This window comes from Vanellus vanellus (genome assembly GCF_965231255.1).
Source record: "Vanellus vanellus genome assembly, chromosome: 1".
NCBI classification, from domain to species: Eukaryota; Metazoa; Chordata; class Aves; order Charadriiformes; family Charadriidae; genus Vanellus; species Vanellus vanellus.
This window is the reverse complement of record NC_138905.1, coordinates 22950122-22968345: the sequence shown is the minus strand read 5'-3', so window position 1 is coordinate 22968345 and position 18224 is coordinate 22950122. Positions and strand designations below refer to the sequence as shown.

The 18224-nt window shown below is 40.1% G+C and overlaps 1 protein-coding gene across 1 annotated transcript in view; it reads left to right on the top strand.

The window, feature by feature from the left end:
- The window catches only part of MAPK11 (mitogen-activated protein kinase 11), a 35927-nt gene that overhangs the window by 10461 nt on the left and 7242 nt on the right, over positions 1 to 18224 (top strand). Inside the window, exons 2-9 of the mRNA XM_082486679.1 lie at positions 6580 to 6709; positions 7670 to 7728; positions 8368 to 8479; positions 10956 to 10985; positions 11122 to 11169; positions 13610 to 13724; positions 13848 to 13919; positions 15527 to 15606. Coding sequence (XP_082342805.1) covers positions 6580 to 6709; positions 7670 to 7728; positions 8368 to 8479; positions 10956 to 10985; positions 11122 to 11169; positions 13610 to 13724; positions 13848 to 13919; positions 15527 to 15606 — 646 coding nt within the window. The remainder of the gene's footprint in view (positions 1 to 6579; positions 6710 to 7669; positions 7729 to 8367; positions 8480 to 10955; positions 10986 to 11121; positions 11170 to 13609; positions 13725 to 13847; positions 13920 to 15526; positions 15607 to 18224) is intronic.

Here is an 18224-nt window from a genome sequence, read left to right as displayed (position 1 = left end):
TCACAGAATGGTCAGGGTTGGAAGGGACCTCTGGAGATCATCTAGTCCACCGCCCCCCGCCTGAGCAGGGTCACCTACAGCAAGTTGCACAAGATGGCATCCAGGTGGGTTTTGAATGTCTCCAGAGTGGGAGACTCCACAACCTCTCTGGGCAGCCTGCTCCAGTGCTCTGCCACTCTCAAAGTAAAGAAGTTCCTTCTCATGTTAAGATGGAACTTTCTGTATTCAAGTTTGTGCCCGTTACTTCTTGTCCTATCACTGGACACCACTGAAAAAAGACTGTTCCCATTCCCCTGGCACCCTCCCTTTAAGTATTTATAAGCATTAATAAGATTATCCCCCTCAGTCTTCTTTTCGCTAGACTAAAAAGACCCAAGTCCCTCAGTCTTTCCGCATAAGAGAGACGTTCTAATCCCCTAATCATCTTCGTAGCCCTTTGCTGGAGCCTCTCCAGCAGATCCCTGTCCTTCTTGAACTGGGGAGCCCAGAACTGGACACAATACTCTAGATGTGGCCTCACCAAGGCAGAGTAGAGGGGAAGGATGACCTCCGTCGACCTGCCAGCCACACTCTTCTTGATGCACCCCAGGATGCCATTGGCCCTCACGGCCACAAAGGCACACTGCTGGCTCATGGTCATCCTATTGTCCACCAGGACTGCCAGGTCCCTTTCCACAGAGCTGCTCTCCAGGAGGTCACTCCCCAACCTGTACTGATGCATGGGTTTATTCCTCCCCAGGTGCAGTACCCTACACTTGCCCTTGTTGAATTTCGTAAGGTTTTTCTCTGCCCAACTCTCCAGCCTGTTCAGGTCACGCTGTATGGCGGCACAGCCTTCTGGTGTGTCACCCACTCCTCCCAGTTTAGTGTCATCAGCAAACTTGCTGATGGTACAGTCTATCCTTTCATCTAGGTCATTGATGAATATATTGAACAGGACTGGACCCAGTACTGACCCTTGAGGGACACCGCTCATTACTGACCTCCAACTAGACTCTGCACCACTAACCACAACCCTCTGAGCTGTATCTGCCAGCCAGTTCTCAATCTACCCCACTGACCATTCACCTAACCCACACTTCCTAAACTTGCCTGTGAAGATGATGTGGGAGACAGTGTCAAAAGCCTTGTCAAAGTCAAGGTAGACAACATCCGCTTCCCTCCCCTCATCTATCCATCCAGTCATGCCATTGTAGAAGGCTATATCAGATTTGTCAGATGTGACTTCCCCTTGGTGAATCCATGTTGACTACTTCTGATAACCTTCTTTTCTTCTAGATGCTTTGAGATGACACCCAGAACAAGCTATTCCATCATCTTTCCAGGGATGGAGGTGAGGCTGACCAGCCTGTAGTTACCCGGGTTATCCTTCTTGCCCTTTTTGAAGACTGGAGTGACATCGGCTTTCCTCCAGTCCTCAGGCACCTCACCTGTTCTCCAGGACCTTTCAAAGATGATGGAGAGCGGCTCAGCAACAACTTCCCCCAGCTCCCTCAGCAGTCGCGGGTGCATCCCATCAGGCCCCATGGACTTGTGGATGTCCAGTTTACCTAACTGATCTCTAACTTGCTCCTCATCAACCAAAGGGAAGTCTTGCTTCCTCCAGACTCTCTCTGTTACTTGCAAAGTCTGGAACTCCCAAGGGCTGGCCTAAGCAGTGAAGACAGAAGCAAAGAAGGCATTCAGCAACTCTGCCTTCTCTCCCTCATCTGTCACAATGGCACCTGTCTCGTTCAACAGCAGGCCCACATTTTCCCTAGTTTTCCTTTTGTCTCCTATATACTTAAAGAAACCTTTCCTATTGGCCTTGACATCCCTTGCCAGGTTCAGTTCCAAAGCTGCCTTGGCTTTCCTTGTTTTAACCCTGTATACCCTGATAGCATTCTTATACTCATCCCAAGTGGTCAGCCCCTTCTTCCACCTATTGTAAACTCCCTTCTTCCACCTGAAGACCAAGCACTGCTCTTGAGCTGAACTTTTTCCAGGCATTGTGTTAGTACAGTGCCTGGCTAATAAGCCCTCTTCGAGCCCAAAGCATTAAGAAGTTCAGGGACTGGCTGTAGTCCAAGGGGACCCTTTGATCCCAGGAAGAGTTCTTCCTGAATTGGATTCCTGAAGTTTACTAAATAGGGTACGAGTTGGGTCCATGTGTGGTTTGTAAGATTGGGTTCTCGCAAGCAGCCCTCCAGCTGTTGAAGCAGTTTTGATCCTGAAGGTGAAGTAGCCGTAGCTGAATACTGTGCTCCTAATCCCAAAGGCCCTGAAGGGTCTGAACAGGCTGCACACATGAATGGCTTGTCTGTCCAGTATTACTGCTCTGCAACCACGGAGGGTAAACTGTCCCTGGATAATAGGAAAATGACTGGATTTATGGTCATGTTTATAAACATATAAAAATCCATGCCCCATCAAATTCATGAAGTTAGCATGAAGCTGTTAAAATCCTGTGCTTTTCGACTGCATTAGCATCCGATGTTCAGACTTTTCTCTGAAACCTTAAAAACTGGGAAAATGTGCATATAAATAGAGGTTCGCATTTTATCTAGTGGGACTTCAATAGAATTATTAAATATAGGAGTTGACAACACTGAAAAAGTAGGTCTGATTTAAGGAATGATTGAATATCACACTAAGCAAAAGTCTCTAATCTGTGTGAAAATGATGCCATCTCTGTAAGCAGAATAATAGCTTTTTATCTTGGAAAGGACAGACAGCAAAAATGTGTCATAACCGCAAGGGGTTCTGCGTCAAGAATGGTCATATCTGAACAAGCTATTCCTAAGAGATTGTTACAAAGTTGTTTCTTGTAAATTAAAAAAAAAATAGTAATAATTGTATTTCTTTTTAAGTTTGGATAGAAAGTCTGTCTAAAGTGATGTTCCTGTATTGTATTGAGGCATGTGAGTATACTACTTAATGATGATGTCAGAAATACTCACTGACGCTATGCAATTAAAAAGTCACTTATTTTCACTCGCTATAACAAATGAAATACTAACAGTAAAGAATAGTTTAGAGATGGATGATACTTTTGCAAGTATCAAAGTTTATCTCCTTCGTACTATTCTGTCCAGCTACACGAGGTAACATAATAATCAGAGGTAAGACACCTCAGAATAAGTAGTTTCAAAGAAACTCGGGAAACAATAGCTGAACCATTGGAAGGATGATTTGTTTCCAGGTGCGAGTACAAACCCGGGATAAATACAAGTGGTTGGCCAAGGCTGAAGCTTGTAGAAAATAACCTTGCAAAATAAAGAGGTGGTGTAAGTGGCTGGCAGTTGTATGTGAGGCGATGCGAACACCCAAGAGACTGTCAGAGAAGCCAACTCCGGTCTCGATGCAGAGGTGGGGAGGGTGTGAGTTGGGTGTCATGCAGGGTAAGGGAAGGTGAGGGCCTCTAACCTTTTTCTTCCCCATTAAATGAAACAAGTTAACAGCATGGGTTGGTTTTGTTTTTTTTTTAAGAAGCTGTTTTGAATCATTTAATTGGGCTGGTTACAGGCCCCCAGTGAAAGGTTTGCAGGTGCCAGGCACAGGTGGGGCCCATATTTTCACCATGACTAAGACCAGAGGTGTCCAGTCCAGGGAGTAGTCTGAAAGCCGAACGTTCTTGGGGAAATCAAACAAAAAGGGAAACAGCTCATCCTGCCACCTAACAGTTCACTCGGGGGTTGATGAAGGATTCAAGGGACAACCCAGATTGCAGCTATGATGATGTAATAGCAAGAGGGGGAAACTGAGCCTAAAATCGGAGGCATAAGTGTACACAGGGAGGAATGCAGGCAGTGGCCTGAAGCTTGCAAAACGTGATCACAGAGGCAGTAGCAGAGATCACGGATGCAAGTCATCCTTGAATCTGACAAACAAGGGAGTTCAACAATGCAAAATCTGTGTTTTTGAATGCTTCACTGTTAATAACTTGAGTTATGATGGTGGTAAACCAGGCAAGGAAAAAGCCTGAAGGGGTTGGCTCTGATTATCATTTGGTACAGTTTTTTGACTGTGGAAGAACTCGTTTAACCCAAGTCAGTTCCTGGCCTGTGCAGCTTCAATTCATGATTTCCCATTAGAGGTCCTAGGACTCAAGTTGCCGTTTGTTTTCTCTTTCCATTTTTTGTTCCCTCCTCCCCCCCTTTCCTTATGTGCTTCCACGCTGGGTCTAAAAAGCTGCTGTCATAAGAGTTACTGAAGCTAAAAAAATAGTGCTTTGTACCATCTGAAAGCTTTGCAGCCTTGAGTCATATGGAGGGTAAAAAGAAATCCATCTTAAAGATCAGCGGTTTTTAAACCACTGAAACCCACATTTGACCTCAGAATTGTGAGGAGAGGGATGTTTATCATGATAACAGGATTTAAAACCTAATTCCTCTTAGCCTTGTCTAATGTACACAGTATTTCACAAACCGGTACAAGCATGAGTGGGAAGGCTTGTGAATTACCAGAAGAGCTGAGATGTTAAGCAAAGACTGCTGTTTTCAGCACTGTTATTTATTTATCTGGATAAACATTTCTGTTTCCACTGGAAAAAAAGTTGGAAAGGATATAAAGAATTAGTATTCCTAAGACTTGGAGGTGTTCTCCAGTGGCTTCATTGTCCAGGATTACACGCAGGGCAATTATATCTAATCTTTGTTGCATTAACAGCTAAGCATTGGCTTCCTTTTTATTTCTTCAGATTTACTTGTGCAACCTTCATGTTGTCCCTGTGGCCAGTCATGTGGAATTTAAGATAACTCTGTTGCCAGTTCTTCTCACACCATTCATTCCTTGAGCTGCTCCGTGTATTTGAGCAACATGGTGACCTCATATCCTGAATAACTGTGTCCCTACCTTACTGTCAGAACAAGTATCTCTGTTGTATCCCTTGCACCCACTTCTCAGAGTGATACCAGTTGTAGTCTTCCTATGCTTGCTTTCTTCTGCTCAGGGAATGCCCTTCCTGAGGTGCTCAGCAAAGCCACAACCCTGTACACTTTTAAAACTTCCCCGAAGATCCACTTCTGTGATGCTTGCAAGAAACTGGCTAAGTAATCTTCTTATCTATTTCATTTATCTCACAAGTGACTCACTCCTTCCATGGTGCCTGCAAGAAACTTGTTGATTAAATCTACTTCCTCTTGCTCTGTTTTTAACTAACAAAAACATTGCTGGATTGTGCCCTGCATTGACCTTTGCGGAGGTTGGGTGAATTCTAGGGTAACTCATGATCACCTGTCGGATGCCAGTCGTCTTCCTGCCCATTTGTTGCTTGTATCCTTTGTTGCTTCTCATTAGAAACATCGCTTTGTCCTCCAGCTGCCTGCAAATAAAGAGGCTTTGCTCTTCACTTGGCTCTTCATTAATTTAGCAGAGCACCAACTACCTGTAGGGGTCCACCTGCTTGGAGCTGATCATAGGCTAGTGCATTAGTTTAGGAGCTACTCCAGGCATGATCAAAGTTTTTTGTGTCTAGCAGGTGTCTCCTACCACAATTTGCAGGTGTGTCTAAAACCGCGTACATAAGGAGCTAATAGCATTTGGTGTAACTGTTGACTGTTGTCATCCTACTCCATGCATTTTTCACATTATGTAATTTTCGTGTTTGTCACTCCAAAAACGTTCTGTAAGATAAAGGTGTGTGAAGGTTCTGGGCTTGCTAATGCTCTCTAGCAAGCACAGATAGTGTTATCCGCACTTTAAACACAGAATGTCAAGGTATTTTAATTGAACACAATTTTAACTTAATGGTTAAGACTAACAATTTAAAGACCTTTTTTTTTTCTTCATAAGAGAAGGTGGCAAAAGGAATCTTTTTATAAGTGTACTCTGTACTGTCATGGAGTAATACATACAGGGATCATTTTTATTCCTGTGCTGCATAACAGGCAGCATTTATTTGAGGCTTTTTGTGCTTGTCATGTCTTTCTAATGCACAAAAAACAGTGGGTCTCCCTCTTGTGCAGATGGTGGCGCGTGTATTTAGTGTCCTCGTCAGCGGGGCATCTCCAGCTGTATGAAGTTAAGCACATGCTGTATGTGAACAGGATCTGTGGGCTGGAGTGTGAGACACGTACCCATCGTTCACTTGTTACCAGCATTTCCCAAGGAAACACTATGGCCTTGGCTATGTCAACATCCTAATTTGATACCGGTTTTGTGGCATTGTCATCTAGCAAGCTAATGGTCACATAGGTAATTAATATTGCTAGAAACAATGGCAGCGTTCTTCTAGTTAGTGAAGACTCCAGTTTGTTCAGTAAGACCCAGAGTTTGAATCCCCATATTCCCTACGAGCCTTGCCTTGGAGCTGGAGGCTGGAGCTGCACTAATGGAGCTAATCCTCTGGTTACTTTCCCTGCCATGTGGGGAAGGGTTACCTGGGGATCAGCGTTAGTAATTTGCTAGATGGCAAAAAAAGTCTCTGAACACTCAGAGTTACTGACTTGCTCCCCCGGTTCCAGTCCCTGAGTAGAAGGTGAAAGAGGGCAAAGGAAGGAGTAAGATCCCCCAAGAGAGTACAGGTTTCTCCAGTGAACTAGTTAAGAGCTTTAAAGTAGAACGTGCCTTCAACGTGGACTTTTTCTTTTCGTCTTCTAGTTCAGCCTATGATACCAAAACAAGACAGAAGGTGGCAGTAAAAAAGCTTTCAAGACCTTTTCAATCACTTATTCACGCGAGGAGGACCTACCGAGAGCTGAGGTTGCTTAAGCACATGAAGCATGAGAACGTAAGTGAAGAGTGAGTTCTTTCTCTTTGGATTTTTATGACAAAAGCTTGCAATATAGGTTTAATTTCAGTGAGGTACAACCTTTTTAGAAAAGTATATGCAACTCTCTGGCTACCCAAGATACCTGAACCTGGTCATCTTACATGTTATGAAGTCATTGGACTTTAAAGTAGAGGCTTTCAGTAAAAGGCTGCCTTTTAATTGAAAAATGATCTAATTTTGTCTTGAAGATACAGCTAGTGAAATCCAAAACAAGTAGTCCTATTCTTCTCGAACTAAAGTAATAAGAGTGATCTGCTCACTACTGTTGGATGGTCTTGAAACATCTGTCTAGGAAAAAAGTACCTCAAACCTGCTTTTGCTGAATTTGGATTCTGTTGGGAAATTAAGGGCAGATTCCCTCATTGAAATTAGTGATAGTGTAATATCTAGATGAAAGATAGTAGAACTTCAGGCCCCAAGTAATTCAGTACTTGACTAAGTTTATGTGACAAACAGTTGATTTCATTGGAAGTCCATCCACCTGCTTAAAAGTAACTCGATGAATTGAAGCCTGAATACAATATAGTACATTGAAAACTATCCTGGAGAAAGGATGCTAAAAAAGTTAATCAACAGAAGAAGAAGATAACCCATGAAATTGTGCGTAATCTTAAGTATAACAAGCTTATAAGTCACGTGTCAGCTTTTCTGTAGTGAGACATTATCTTTCCTGCCTTTATTTCTGATTGTCTAAAGTCTTGTTATATTTACTTTTTGTAACAAATAGAATTTTCTATTAGTCATGGAGATAGTTGAGGCCACACACGTACAGACCATCTATTGTGCCGGTTGTACTAAGGAGGGCGATATGTCATGTATTTGTAAGTTTCATGCCAAAAACGCTAAGCACTGTCAATACTAATTACATGTTGCTTTACAGATTTCTAAAAATAAAATGTCAATTCCCTCATCTTTCAGGTTATAGGATTGCTAGATGTTTTTACACCTGCAACATCAATAGAAAATTTTAATGAAGTGTAAGTAATATTTTAAAATCATTCTGACTAGTTAGTAGTTAAGCACCACTGACGCTGGGGCACAATTACACAAATGAGAACTGGGAATGACAGATGTATCCTTTTGTCCTGACATTTTTTTTTTTTTTTAAAGAATCAATGTTTCAGCAAAATTTGTCAAAGAAAAAAAAACTTCCAGTGGGAGCAGGGAGGGAAGTTAATCAAAACACTCTTATTTCAACCAATCCAATGTTAATCTCCATCATGAGATATTCTGGGGCCTTGCAGCTACTGTAGTTTCAGTGCCTCAGGCTCCCACTTTGATGTTGAGTGAAACTTCCTATTCATCTCAAAATATGATGCATTCTCTTTTCACTGAACTACTATAGTGTGTCATGGAGAAAACAGAGTTAAAAGCTTTTAATGTACTGCAACGATTTTTATTTTTTGTGATATTAAATCTCATGACTGATTCCGTTAGTAGAACTCATAAAAAGCCAATTGGAAAGGAATAAACACTGTGTTAGTACAAAATGGAAAAGGAACCTACATGGGAGTGTGTAGTTACTCTTTAGATGTGCTGCTTCTAGAAGAATTTACATCCTACCAATCTAAAATGAGGTGTGTTTCTTTATTTTCTTCTGTGTTTTATTTTCACAGGTATCTTGTGACAAATTTAATGGGTGCTGACCTGAATAACATTGTCAAGTGCCAGAAGTTAACAGATGACCATATACAGTTTCTCATCTATCAGTTACTTCGAGGTCTTAAGGTACTGGCTGAATGCAAGGGTTTTACAGTCAGCAACCAAAATGTTGTAGTAATGACTGGTCCACTGCAGTGGCAGTACTTAAAGATTTTTATTTATGTCTTAAGGAGTGCACAGGTAGCAGCAATCATTTCAGCAGTTATCTGGTCATTTTTCTCACCAAAAATAAAACCCCAGACCCGCAAATGTTTACATGCACAATACATGTGAACACGCTGCTGGAACATCACTTTTAGTTCAGTGCCTAAGTTCTTATTGATGGAGAATTGCTTGCTATATGGTCTCTCAAGTGCATGTTCTGTATTGCACAGTGTGTGTTTTAGACACTTACCCTCTCATGAGAAGGTAGTGAAAATACTTCTGAAGAATGTGAAATTGATAAAGAACAGTAGGACAATTAACTCACATTTCTGATTTGAAAGACATGAACCAGTTTGAAAACCTACAGCCCCGATTTTTATAGAGTATGTCACATGGGTGAAGAGATAACCAAGTTACTTGGGTTCTTTGGCAAAACATCTGGAAGTAAAAACATATCCTAGCAATGTACGATGTTGCACACAGTCACCTAGGATTTACTCTGCCTGTAAAGTCATTGTTTCCTTTAATCATGTCAGTTAAAATGTATACAAGTAGCTAACACAGGTGATTAGCAATGAAACTGTAGCAAAATTTTCTTCCAAAAGAATTAAAATATGTATCACTTTGCTGACCTAAACGTAGAAGTATCTGTAAACAAGATAAGATGTAGAAAATGCGTCCTATTACTAGCTGATAAGCATTTTCTCAGACCTGTGTTGATTTTCCCAGGTATAAGCAAAAAGAAAAGAGAGGGGTCAGCTGCTTTAGTAGCTAACTTAACAGTAATTGATATTTTAGACATGGAAAATAACTGTATGTTTGAAAGCAAGCCATGGTAAATACTGGCTCTGAAATGTACTTATTACATGGTTTTCAGCAAGTCACCTGGTGCCTGAGACAGTAATTCTTATTCATCCATGCTGGTCCTGTCAATTTAAGTGCAGATTTTAGTGAATTAAAATTGCAGAACTGAGCCCTTAGTTGCTTTGTCTCATTTACTCAAGTTAATAGCTTAATTAGGAAGATGGATTCTGGAGTTAATTATCCAGCTTGTGGTTTTGAATGTAAGGCTATGTTGTGTCAGAGGTAAATAATAGTAAGAGTTGTGCTCTAAAGTAAGTACTAATTTCAGAGATGCATTCAGGTGCATTTCTGGCTCTGTTTCGAAGGGGGAGGGTTGATGGTGGCTCATCTCTTCTGGAATTGAAATTCTCATGCCTCATTAGTCACAGAACATTTGATCATGGATAATTCCTCCCTTACATCTATGCCAGAGTCATTACAACATGTATTCACACACCTGAGCAAGCTTTGGGCTCGCTGGTAGGTGCATTGAGCAGTATGGAGCACAGGCTTCGTGCCCTACAGAAGCTGTCTGAGCCTACAAAGCGTTAGCGTGGAGCTGTGTAGTTTGGCAGGCTCTTGAGCTGGCTGGTAGAGGGCTTCTTGGTGGCACCAAGAGGAGCCCTTGTCTCTGCAGAGCAGGAGCACAGCTCCTTCTGTTGCAGGCGGTGGGTTGGTTTCCTCTTCGTTCAGCTGCTCATAGCTGGTGTGAGGAGCACTCGGGGTGGCCCTGCCCTTCTGATAAACAGTGCGAAGGTCTGGAACAAGAATAGTGCCCTTGTGTTTTCTTAGGGTTTTCCCAGTTGATATACAGGTTTTGCCTGTATATCTGCTCCTAAAAAAGGAGGTGAATTCACCTCTAGAGAATAGAAGAGGTTTCCAAGGTCTTGCTGATCCCAGTCTGTAAGATCATAGATAAATTGGCTGCTAATCCTTACAAGTGAGCAATAGGCAAATACAGAGTAAGCTTTTCTCAATCTTTGATTTTTAATATTTTATATAAAATAGCAGAAACACTGAATAGCCACTGGAATACTGCTGTGGGTCCCTGCTTTGGAAGTGGACCTGAAGCAATGTTCTGGCTTAGGTGGGTATTTTGGTCGCTAACCTGTCCCAGGGCACAAGTATCTCACCCACATTCAGTGTTCACAGTATGGGAAGGTGACTTACATCATCTAGGAGTCAACCATACTGCGCCCTAGGCCACTGACTTCACCAAGCCGCTAGCTGATCAACATGGACATCCAGATAAGACTGGAACAAATTCCAAATTGGTAAGAAAATTTCAACAGAAGAATTGCTGCAAGTGTTGCCTGTTATGGTAGAAGCTGATCTTCGTGTTACCTTTTGTGAAATATCCAGCTCTGGATAAGACAAAACAAGGAGGTTTTGAAGTTCGTCATACCTCCATTTGATCTGAAAATGTAGTGTGACGTAAGTCTTTTCTGTCTATAAGGCAATCGGTCTCAGAAGCGAAAAGATAAGACAAGTGACATATCTTCCTTTACCTCCAACTTCCAATCTTACTTTTTTTTCTCCTCTTTTTGTTTCACAGTATATTCACTCAGCTGGAATCATCCACCGGGTGAGTTCACTTATTACAATAATAAAAATGAATGGAGAGTGTCCCCCTGTGCATCAAATGGGCTACTAAGGCGTAGTTATAATATACTTTAGAAGGTTAAAGTCACACTTGACTAACTCTATCTCTTCTGCTACAGGACCTGAAGCCCAGTAACCTAGCTGTAAATGAAGACTGTGAATTGAGGGTAGGTATCACGCTGTTGTAATGAAGAATATTGTAAAAGCTGTCAAGACGACAGTTTTCTGAGAAAACTTTAGCTGCCATTTTTATTTCTGATTCCATTAATTTCAGCTGTTTGCTACTGTTGCTCCCCTGACATAGAAAACCCATTTCCATGAACATGCTCTTTCTCCTAAATGTTAATTTAATGTAAGCACAAGTATCTTTGCAAAATGTTCATCCCTAGTTCCTCGCAGATGGTACGTAGCCTAGTAATTTGGCCCATGAGTGAGTACTTAACTGAGTATATCCTGAAAGTTTTACCTGTGATATGTATCTGTACCTGCCATGTTTAGATGAAGCCTTGTAATAAGTTTTATTTTTATATCTATAGAATATACAAGCCAAATTAAATAATTATATGAAAAAAATACCAGTATTACCAGTTATGTTACCAGTTACAGGCAGTAAAAAAAAAAAACACAAACAAAACAAACAAACAAAAAAACAACCAAACAAACAAAAAACCCCAAGAACCCTGTAATCCACACTTCTCAAATGCTATTTTAATGCACACGTCTATGTAAATACATGTCTTTGTGTATCTGTGTGATACGATGTTACATAAAAGCATGAGGCTCTGGAGACGGCAAAGATGTCTTCTAGCTTTCTAAGCCTTTAAGCCTAAGAATGAGAAGTTTAGCGTTTTTCCATGACAGCCAGAAACATCTTTTTCCCTGTGACTGGGACTCTGATGTAATCATTTTATTCCAGCTGCGAGGGATTTAAGAAAAGATTCCGAATCATACAAGATCAGCAAAAAATCACAATAGTGAGTAAGAGCAGTGCAGTTACGTTCTCCCATTAATCCGGACCTGTGGTGAGAAACTGTAGTTCCTGTTTGGTTTAGTGACACTTGCAGATGCTCAGCCAAGTTTCATGATTATCCCTTTAATGTCTTCATGGATGTATGTTTAGCATCTGTGAAATTTTATGGGTCATCTGGGTCTGATCATGCACTCTGAAATGTGTGCTGTGGTTTTGTACTGGAAGTAGAGACTTCTTATCCTTTTTTCTGTTCTTATGGTATCTGTGCACCTCCCTGCCTGGCATTTGTTACACTGCTCTTTGCTTTGTTTATATTTATAGTTTTACTTCCTCTGATACCAAATTATTTTCTAATAGGACAAACTAGTGGATATTTCCAGGTACAAACAAAAAGAAAATAGAGGCAAAATGAAGGAAAACTTGTGTGTACATGTTTGATAGAAGGGATCACCTATTAAAGAAAAATATTGCCGAAACCCTTACAAAAATAAGGGCATTAGTGTTTGAGTTTCATGCCATTATTCAGGCCTTGTTTGCCTCATGCTTTTATTTTTGCTTTTTTAAGAAATCAGTAATGCTTTTAAAGTATATTAGAAGTAAAGATGTTAATGTGTTATTTATATTTTAATATTTTTCTTTAGGCTTTTTGTATCTTTAAATTGGATTATAACTGAGGAATTTTGAACGATACTCTTAAAATTGTCTTACTCCCGATGAAAAGGATTAGCATCAGCTTAATAAATAATCCTGGATTTCATCATGGGAGGTTGCCACTGATCTTAATTCACATTTCTATTTGAAGAGATGCTAACTAGCTCAGATGACTGACGTAACGAACAGCGCTGAGGCTCAGATGGTACACTTTTCACAACAGTCTCTCTTAGAGTTAGGGATACCTTTTAGCTCCATAATTAGTGGGACACAGACTAATCAAAAAATAGTCAGCAAAGAAATGAGCAGGAAAAATTTAATTGAAATAACTTCCTGTCGATGTAAACTTAGAAAGGGAGAGCATATGGAGGGGAACATTTTGCCATCAAGCCTATGAGTAATACGTGTACCTACACAGAGCTCCTTTGTTGTTTCGGTGGGGGAGTTCTGCCGAGAACAGATGGTATGTGATTTACATCTACCTTGTTGTGCAGGATATATGTTTCTCTCCTAGTGGCATCGGAATGATGCTTGATTTGGGTAAATGCTTAGATAGACATGAGAGGGAAACTACAGAAATTCTGCAGATTTGGGATCAGCTCGTGTGGTCTTTAAATGCTTAAATGGCACTTGCCGTTGGCATTTTACACAAACATTCCCAGTTGATAATGTTTCGGGTTTTTTTTAATAGCGACAGTCCTTATTTTTAGCAAATGAATGTCAGTGAACTTGAGGCAAAATGTAAAGTTTGCCTTAGAGGACAAAGGGCCAGGCGCAGCGCAGCCGGAGCATCTTTTTGCGGGGCTGCAGGGGGACAGCAGGGAGAGCAGATGAGCTCGTCTGCAGAGCGTTGCTGTTTTACTTCACCGATGGTCAGGCACTATAGGTAAACTCAGAAATGAGTAATGGGGAAAATCGGTACCTATAACAAAGTGAAAAGGGATGTTTTAAATTATTATTTATTTTATTTTATTTTTATTCTGTAGATTTTAGACTTCGGTTTAGCTCGACAAACTGATGATGAAATGACTGGATATGTCGCAACAAGATGGTACAGAGCTCCAGAAATTATGTTAAACTGGATGCACTACAATCAAACAGGTAAACTGTGAAGACATGCGTTTTGGTACAGCTGGATATAGCGGCAGTTTTAAACCAAGAGGCAACTCTGATTAAGGATCTCTCCAACTTATCGTACCCATTTCTCTCTCATTTTTTTGGCAGTTGACATCTGGTCGGTTGGATGCATCATGGCAGAGCTATTGAAAGGGAAGGCCTTATTTCCAGGAAATGATTGTATCCTTAACATAAAATATAAAATGCAGCTATAAAAATACTCTCTAATTCTTCCTTTTTTCTCTAATGACTTGAGTGTTTCTATGGAAATGTTTCTGAGGTAACAAACTTCCAAAACAGTAAAATATTTTTACTACTCATTCAGTTTAGTGTATGTGACAGCTGAATATGAGAGCCACTGGTAGGAAAAAAAACAGTAACAGATGTTCCTAAACAACAGTAAGTTACATTTATTCTTTGTTGTGTATCTGTATTTAAATAATAACTTGGTTAGAACAGAGCAGATTTCTTCCATGTGTGTGTCTTGCTGAAATAACATACATTAGAACTGAAGCTGAGTAAAGGAAATAATTTTTGATCAGCTAATATAATTTTTAAAATAGAACTGCTTTTAAGCTGGAAGTTCCTAAAATGCAAAAAAAAAAAACAAACCCTTTTTAATAATAAGTGAATTAATAGGCATGTTGTGTCCTGTTATAAAAAAAAGCCAGCAGTTCCAGAAATGCTACAGGAGCAACAAAACCCTCTTTTTCTTCAGCGCTGTGCTGTGGTCCCTGCTAGAGAGTCAGGGATTTCCATTGGCATTTCCTGCGCTGGCAAAAGGGAAAAAAGAGTAAAATAATAAAAGAAAACTGAAGAAAAACAGATAATGAGGAAACAACTGCAGCAGAGGAGGAAAGTTTTTAATATGAGAAACAAAGGCACATTCTTCTGTTCTCAATATTGACATTTCTCGCTACTCTGAAAGCCCTCAAAAAGCAAACGCTTCTGCTAAAACTGAGCTGTAGCCAGGTGCAAAACAACATGACATTAGAATTGCCTGCAAAACTGTGAAGAGAGCTGAGAGACCAAGTCTCCCCACTGACCTTTCTGTTATGCTCAGCATCATTAGGCTCTATTTTAACCACAGGCATTGTCCAGATGTTCATCATCTGGGTGACGACTGTGCTTCAGACTGTTTGATTACATGATATGTGGTATTTGGAAAAACCAGGACATCGAGTTTTCAAGAAATAAGATATTTTTTGCTGTTATAAAATATTGTCTACAATTATATGATTACCTCCATTCAAATAAAGCTGTAAAATAACCTTGAGTCTCTAGGGAAAATGTAATATACTTCACAGGTTGTATATGACAATGAAAAATGAACATTTTCAAAGTTTTTAATCTTGAGACTGATATAACACAGAGTTTTAAAGCTACCAAATGAGAATTTTCCACTTACCAGCCCTCAGATTGGTAATCTAGCCCTATGTACTGTATCGTATTAGACTGTTCTTCAGAAATCCCTCAGATCACCGAAACATAAATGTGCTATTAAAATTAGGTTTAAGAATATGTTAAATTGGGAACTAGGACAGGAAAGCAATATTTTTCAAGCACCTTTCCCACATACACGCATACCTGATAGATTCATATAGTACAATAGAGAATTTGATACTCCAGGACTAGGCTTAAGGACGTATGAATTGGTATCCTTCCACGGACTATGATGGAATTGTCTTGCTGAATAGTTTCAAACCTCTTAACTATCTGCATGAAAGCTAATTAATTGTTTAAACCCAGAAGGACTGTTTGCTGTTTATTTCCCTGAAATAATGCAGATATCGATCAACTAAAGAGAATTATGGAAGTTGTGGGCACACCCAGTTCTGAACTTCTGAAGAAGATATCGTCAGAACACGTGAGTTCACAGCTTCGTTCGGTTAACTGACTTTCTATCACTCTAATTGGCATCTTATGTCACTGGCTGTGTTACACAGATACTCTGATTTAGAAATGGGCAAACACTTCAAAGTTATCTCTATTTTTTGCAGCTAGAATAACATCATTCAAAAAATGTTCCTTTTAGGGGTATCCAAATGCCTTGACTGTCAGCTGGATTAATTTTGATACTTGTTCTCACGTACTCAGTTTTTTAAAGGAGTTTTGCAATTGGTCCTGATGATCTTCTCTTTTGCTGCTATACTTACAATAAAAAATTCAAACTGATGCTCAGCTCAGAGCATTACATTATTGTTATTAAATCTGATGTCTCTGTAATTTTTATGCTTTCTGTTGTTGTAAGGGATTTAAACAGAGATATCAGAATCAAATAATGTGTGTTCTGCACAAGTGCTCTTATTTAGATCCCTAATTTGAAATTAATATTTTTTTCATCTCTGCTTGTGTGAGGTCCATTTTTGTGATAATATCTGTAGTTAACGGTGTGATTTTTTAACTCTCCATATGACTTCTTTAAAATAGTAATCTAGTAAAAGAACAATTTCCACTTTGTTTCTCTGCTAAAGCTACACTTAAAGGATTCACTTTAAGCAATAACTGTGGATATCCAGCTGAGGGAGGAGATGTGGTATTGATTGGTAGAGGCAGGTGATAGGCACAGTGTAAAAATTCAGATAAACAGCGCACACATACCTCCTGAGCTGAAGCTGTTTTCGTAAAACTTTTTTGTATATACCTCAGATTAATACTATTGGCTATTTTTCAGCTTGTGTGTTTATTGACAGGTTTTCTTTGAACTTACTAATGAATACACTAGTGGGAAGTAAGCAGGAGCAGTAGGAGAGCCAGAGCAATGCTGGATTTTTGGAAAGTCTGAGCATAATGAAACCTCATAAGCACAGGCCAACGCAAAGCCCCAGAGTCTGTGGGTACCCAGCACCTGGGAATGGCCAGGGCAGGAGGAGGATCCATCCTTGTGCCAGGGACTGGATGAACCAGCAAATCTCAGACTGTGCTGTCCTAAGCATAGGTCCGTGTATAGCCTATATGTGTTATGAAGATCCTACAGGTTTTGCAGTAACGTGTTCAGAGTAGGGTATGCAAATGTGTGATTTACCCATAACTAGTCAGTTTGTGAGCTTTTTGATTGTGAGATTAAGCACCTTAAATATTTACTGGAGATAGCATCTGCTTTTGTCTTTAATTTCTTGTGTTTCAGAGCATACCTCAGTGAGCTACAGGAATCCTGAAACTGCTTTACTGTGGCTAATTATACCTCTAGAGCATAGGGAGAACATAAAAACCAAGTTAATGAGTGGGAGTGCCGCTAGGTCACCTCTGGGCTGCTGCTGCCTGGTTAGAGGAGCGATGTCAAAGGAGATGCGTACCTTGCTTGGAGGTACTTGCCTCTTGTCAAGGAGCATCTATTCTGTTCCTTCATTCTAGTTCTTCTTTACCTTGTAGTTTGGCCTTATTGTTTAAATATTTCTTAATGCAGGTTGCAGTCCTGGACAATTTTTTCAGTTCCTCTAACAGCAAGATCAGAGGCTTTCTGAAATGCCAAGCCTATTTTCAGTTAAAAGTAGAGGATTAAAGAATTGGAAATGAAAAGATCAGCCTCAGGAGATGTTTCAGCACAACTTACTGAGCTGTTTTGTCAGTCTTCCATGTTAATATGGGTTTAAATGATGGTTGCATTTCATTATTTTTAGAATAATTTAAATTTCTGGATTCTACTGGTTGGGTTTCTGTGGTGAATATATAAGCAGAAAGGACAGCTTGATAAATATACTTTGATAGGTCTGTGTTGTTTTCAAAGGACTTCTGGACAAGTTTTGAGATAATTTTGCCTGTGTTTTGTTCAGTCGTATTTGGATTAGCGATGTTAATTGATGTCCATACAGAAATAAATAATCCACAAATCCACAGATGTTTGTCATAAGATAAATTTACCTCTTGTTTCTGCCCTAGTCAACAGCTTCAATGCAAGAATGTGACAGCTCTCTTTTGCTCTGCTGTTCATATATATATATATATATATATATATATGTATAAACCAACACCCTGGAAGACTTAACTCTGATAGGAGCTGCACACCCTGAGCAGCCTAGCAGGTGTTTACTGCCTTTATGAACATTAGGGGCATAAAACAGGTGGAGTGAAGTCTGTGTCTGACTGGTCTTCAGACATTGTTCTCTGCATGACCGGCTACAGCTGCTAAGAAGAAGTCATCCTTTTGGAAAGCCTTGCTGTTGGCCCCCATAATAAAAAGGGAAAATGCTAATATAGTTTGAACAGGTTGGGGACATAGCACATGAAGGCTTGCTTCTTTTAGTAAGACTCTGAAATGTGTCACTAATGGTAGTCTAGGGTTTTGATAGAATATGCTTACATGTTACAAGAAGCAGAAAAAAATAAATAGATCTGCCTTGCTAAATTAGAACACAGTTTGAAAAGACACTGTCCTATGTAATGATTTAAAATATCTTTATATCAGTTCATCATAGCTGCGGGAATTAAGATGATGGCAGAGAGAACAGTGTATAGGACAGGATCTGTTTCCCAAGTGTGGTTGTA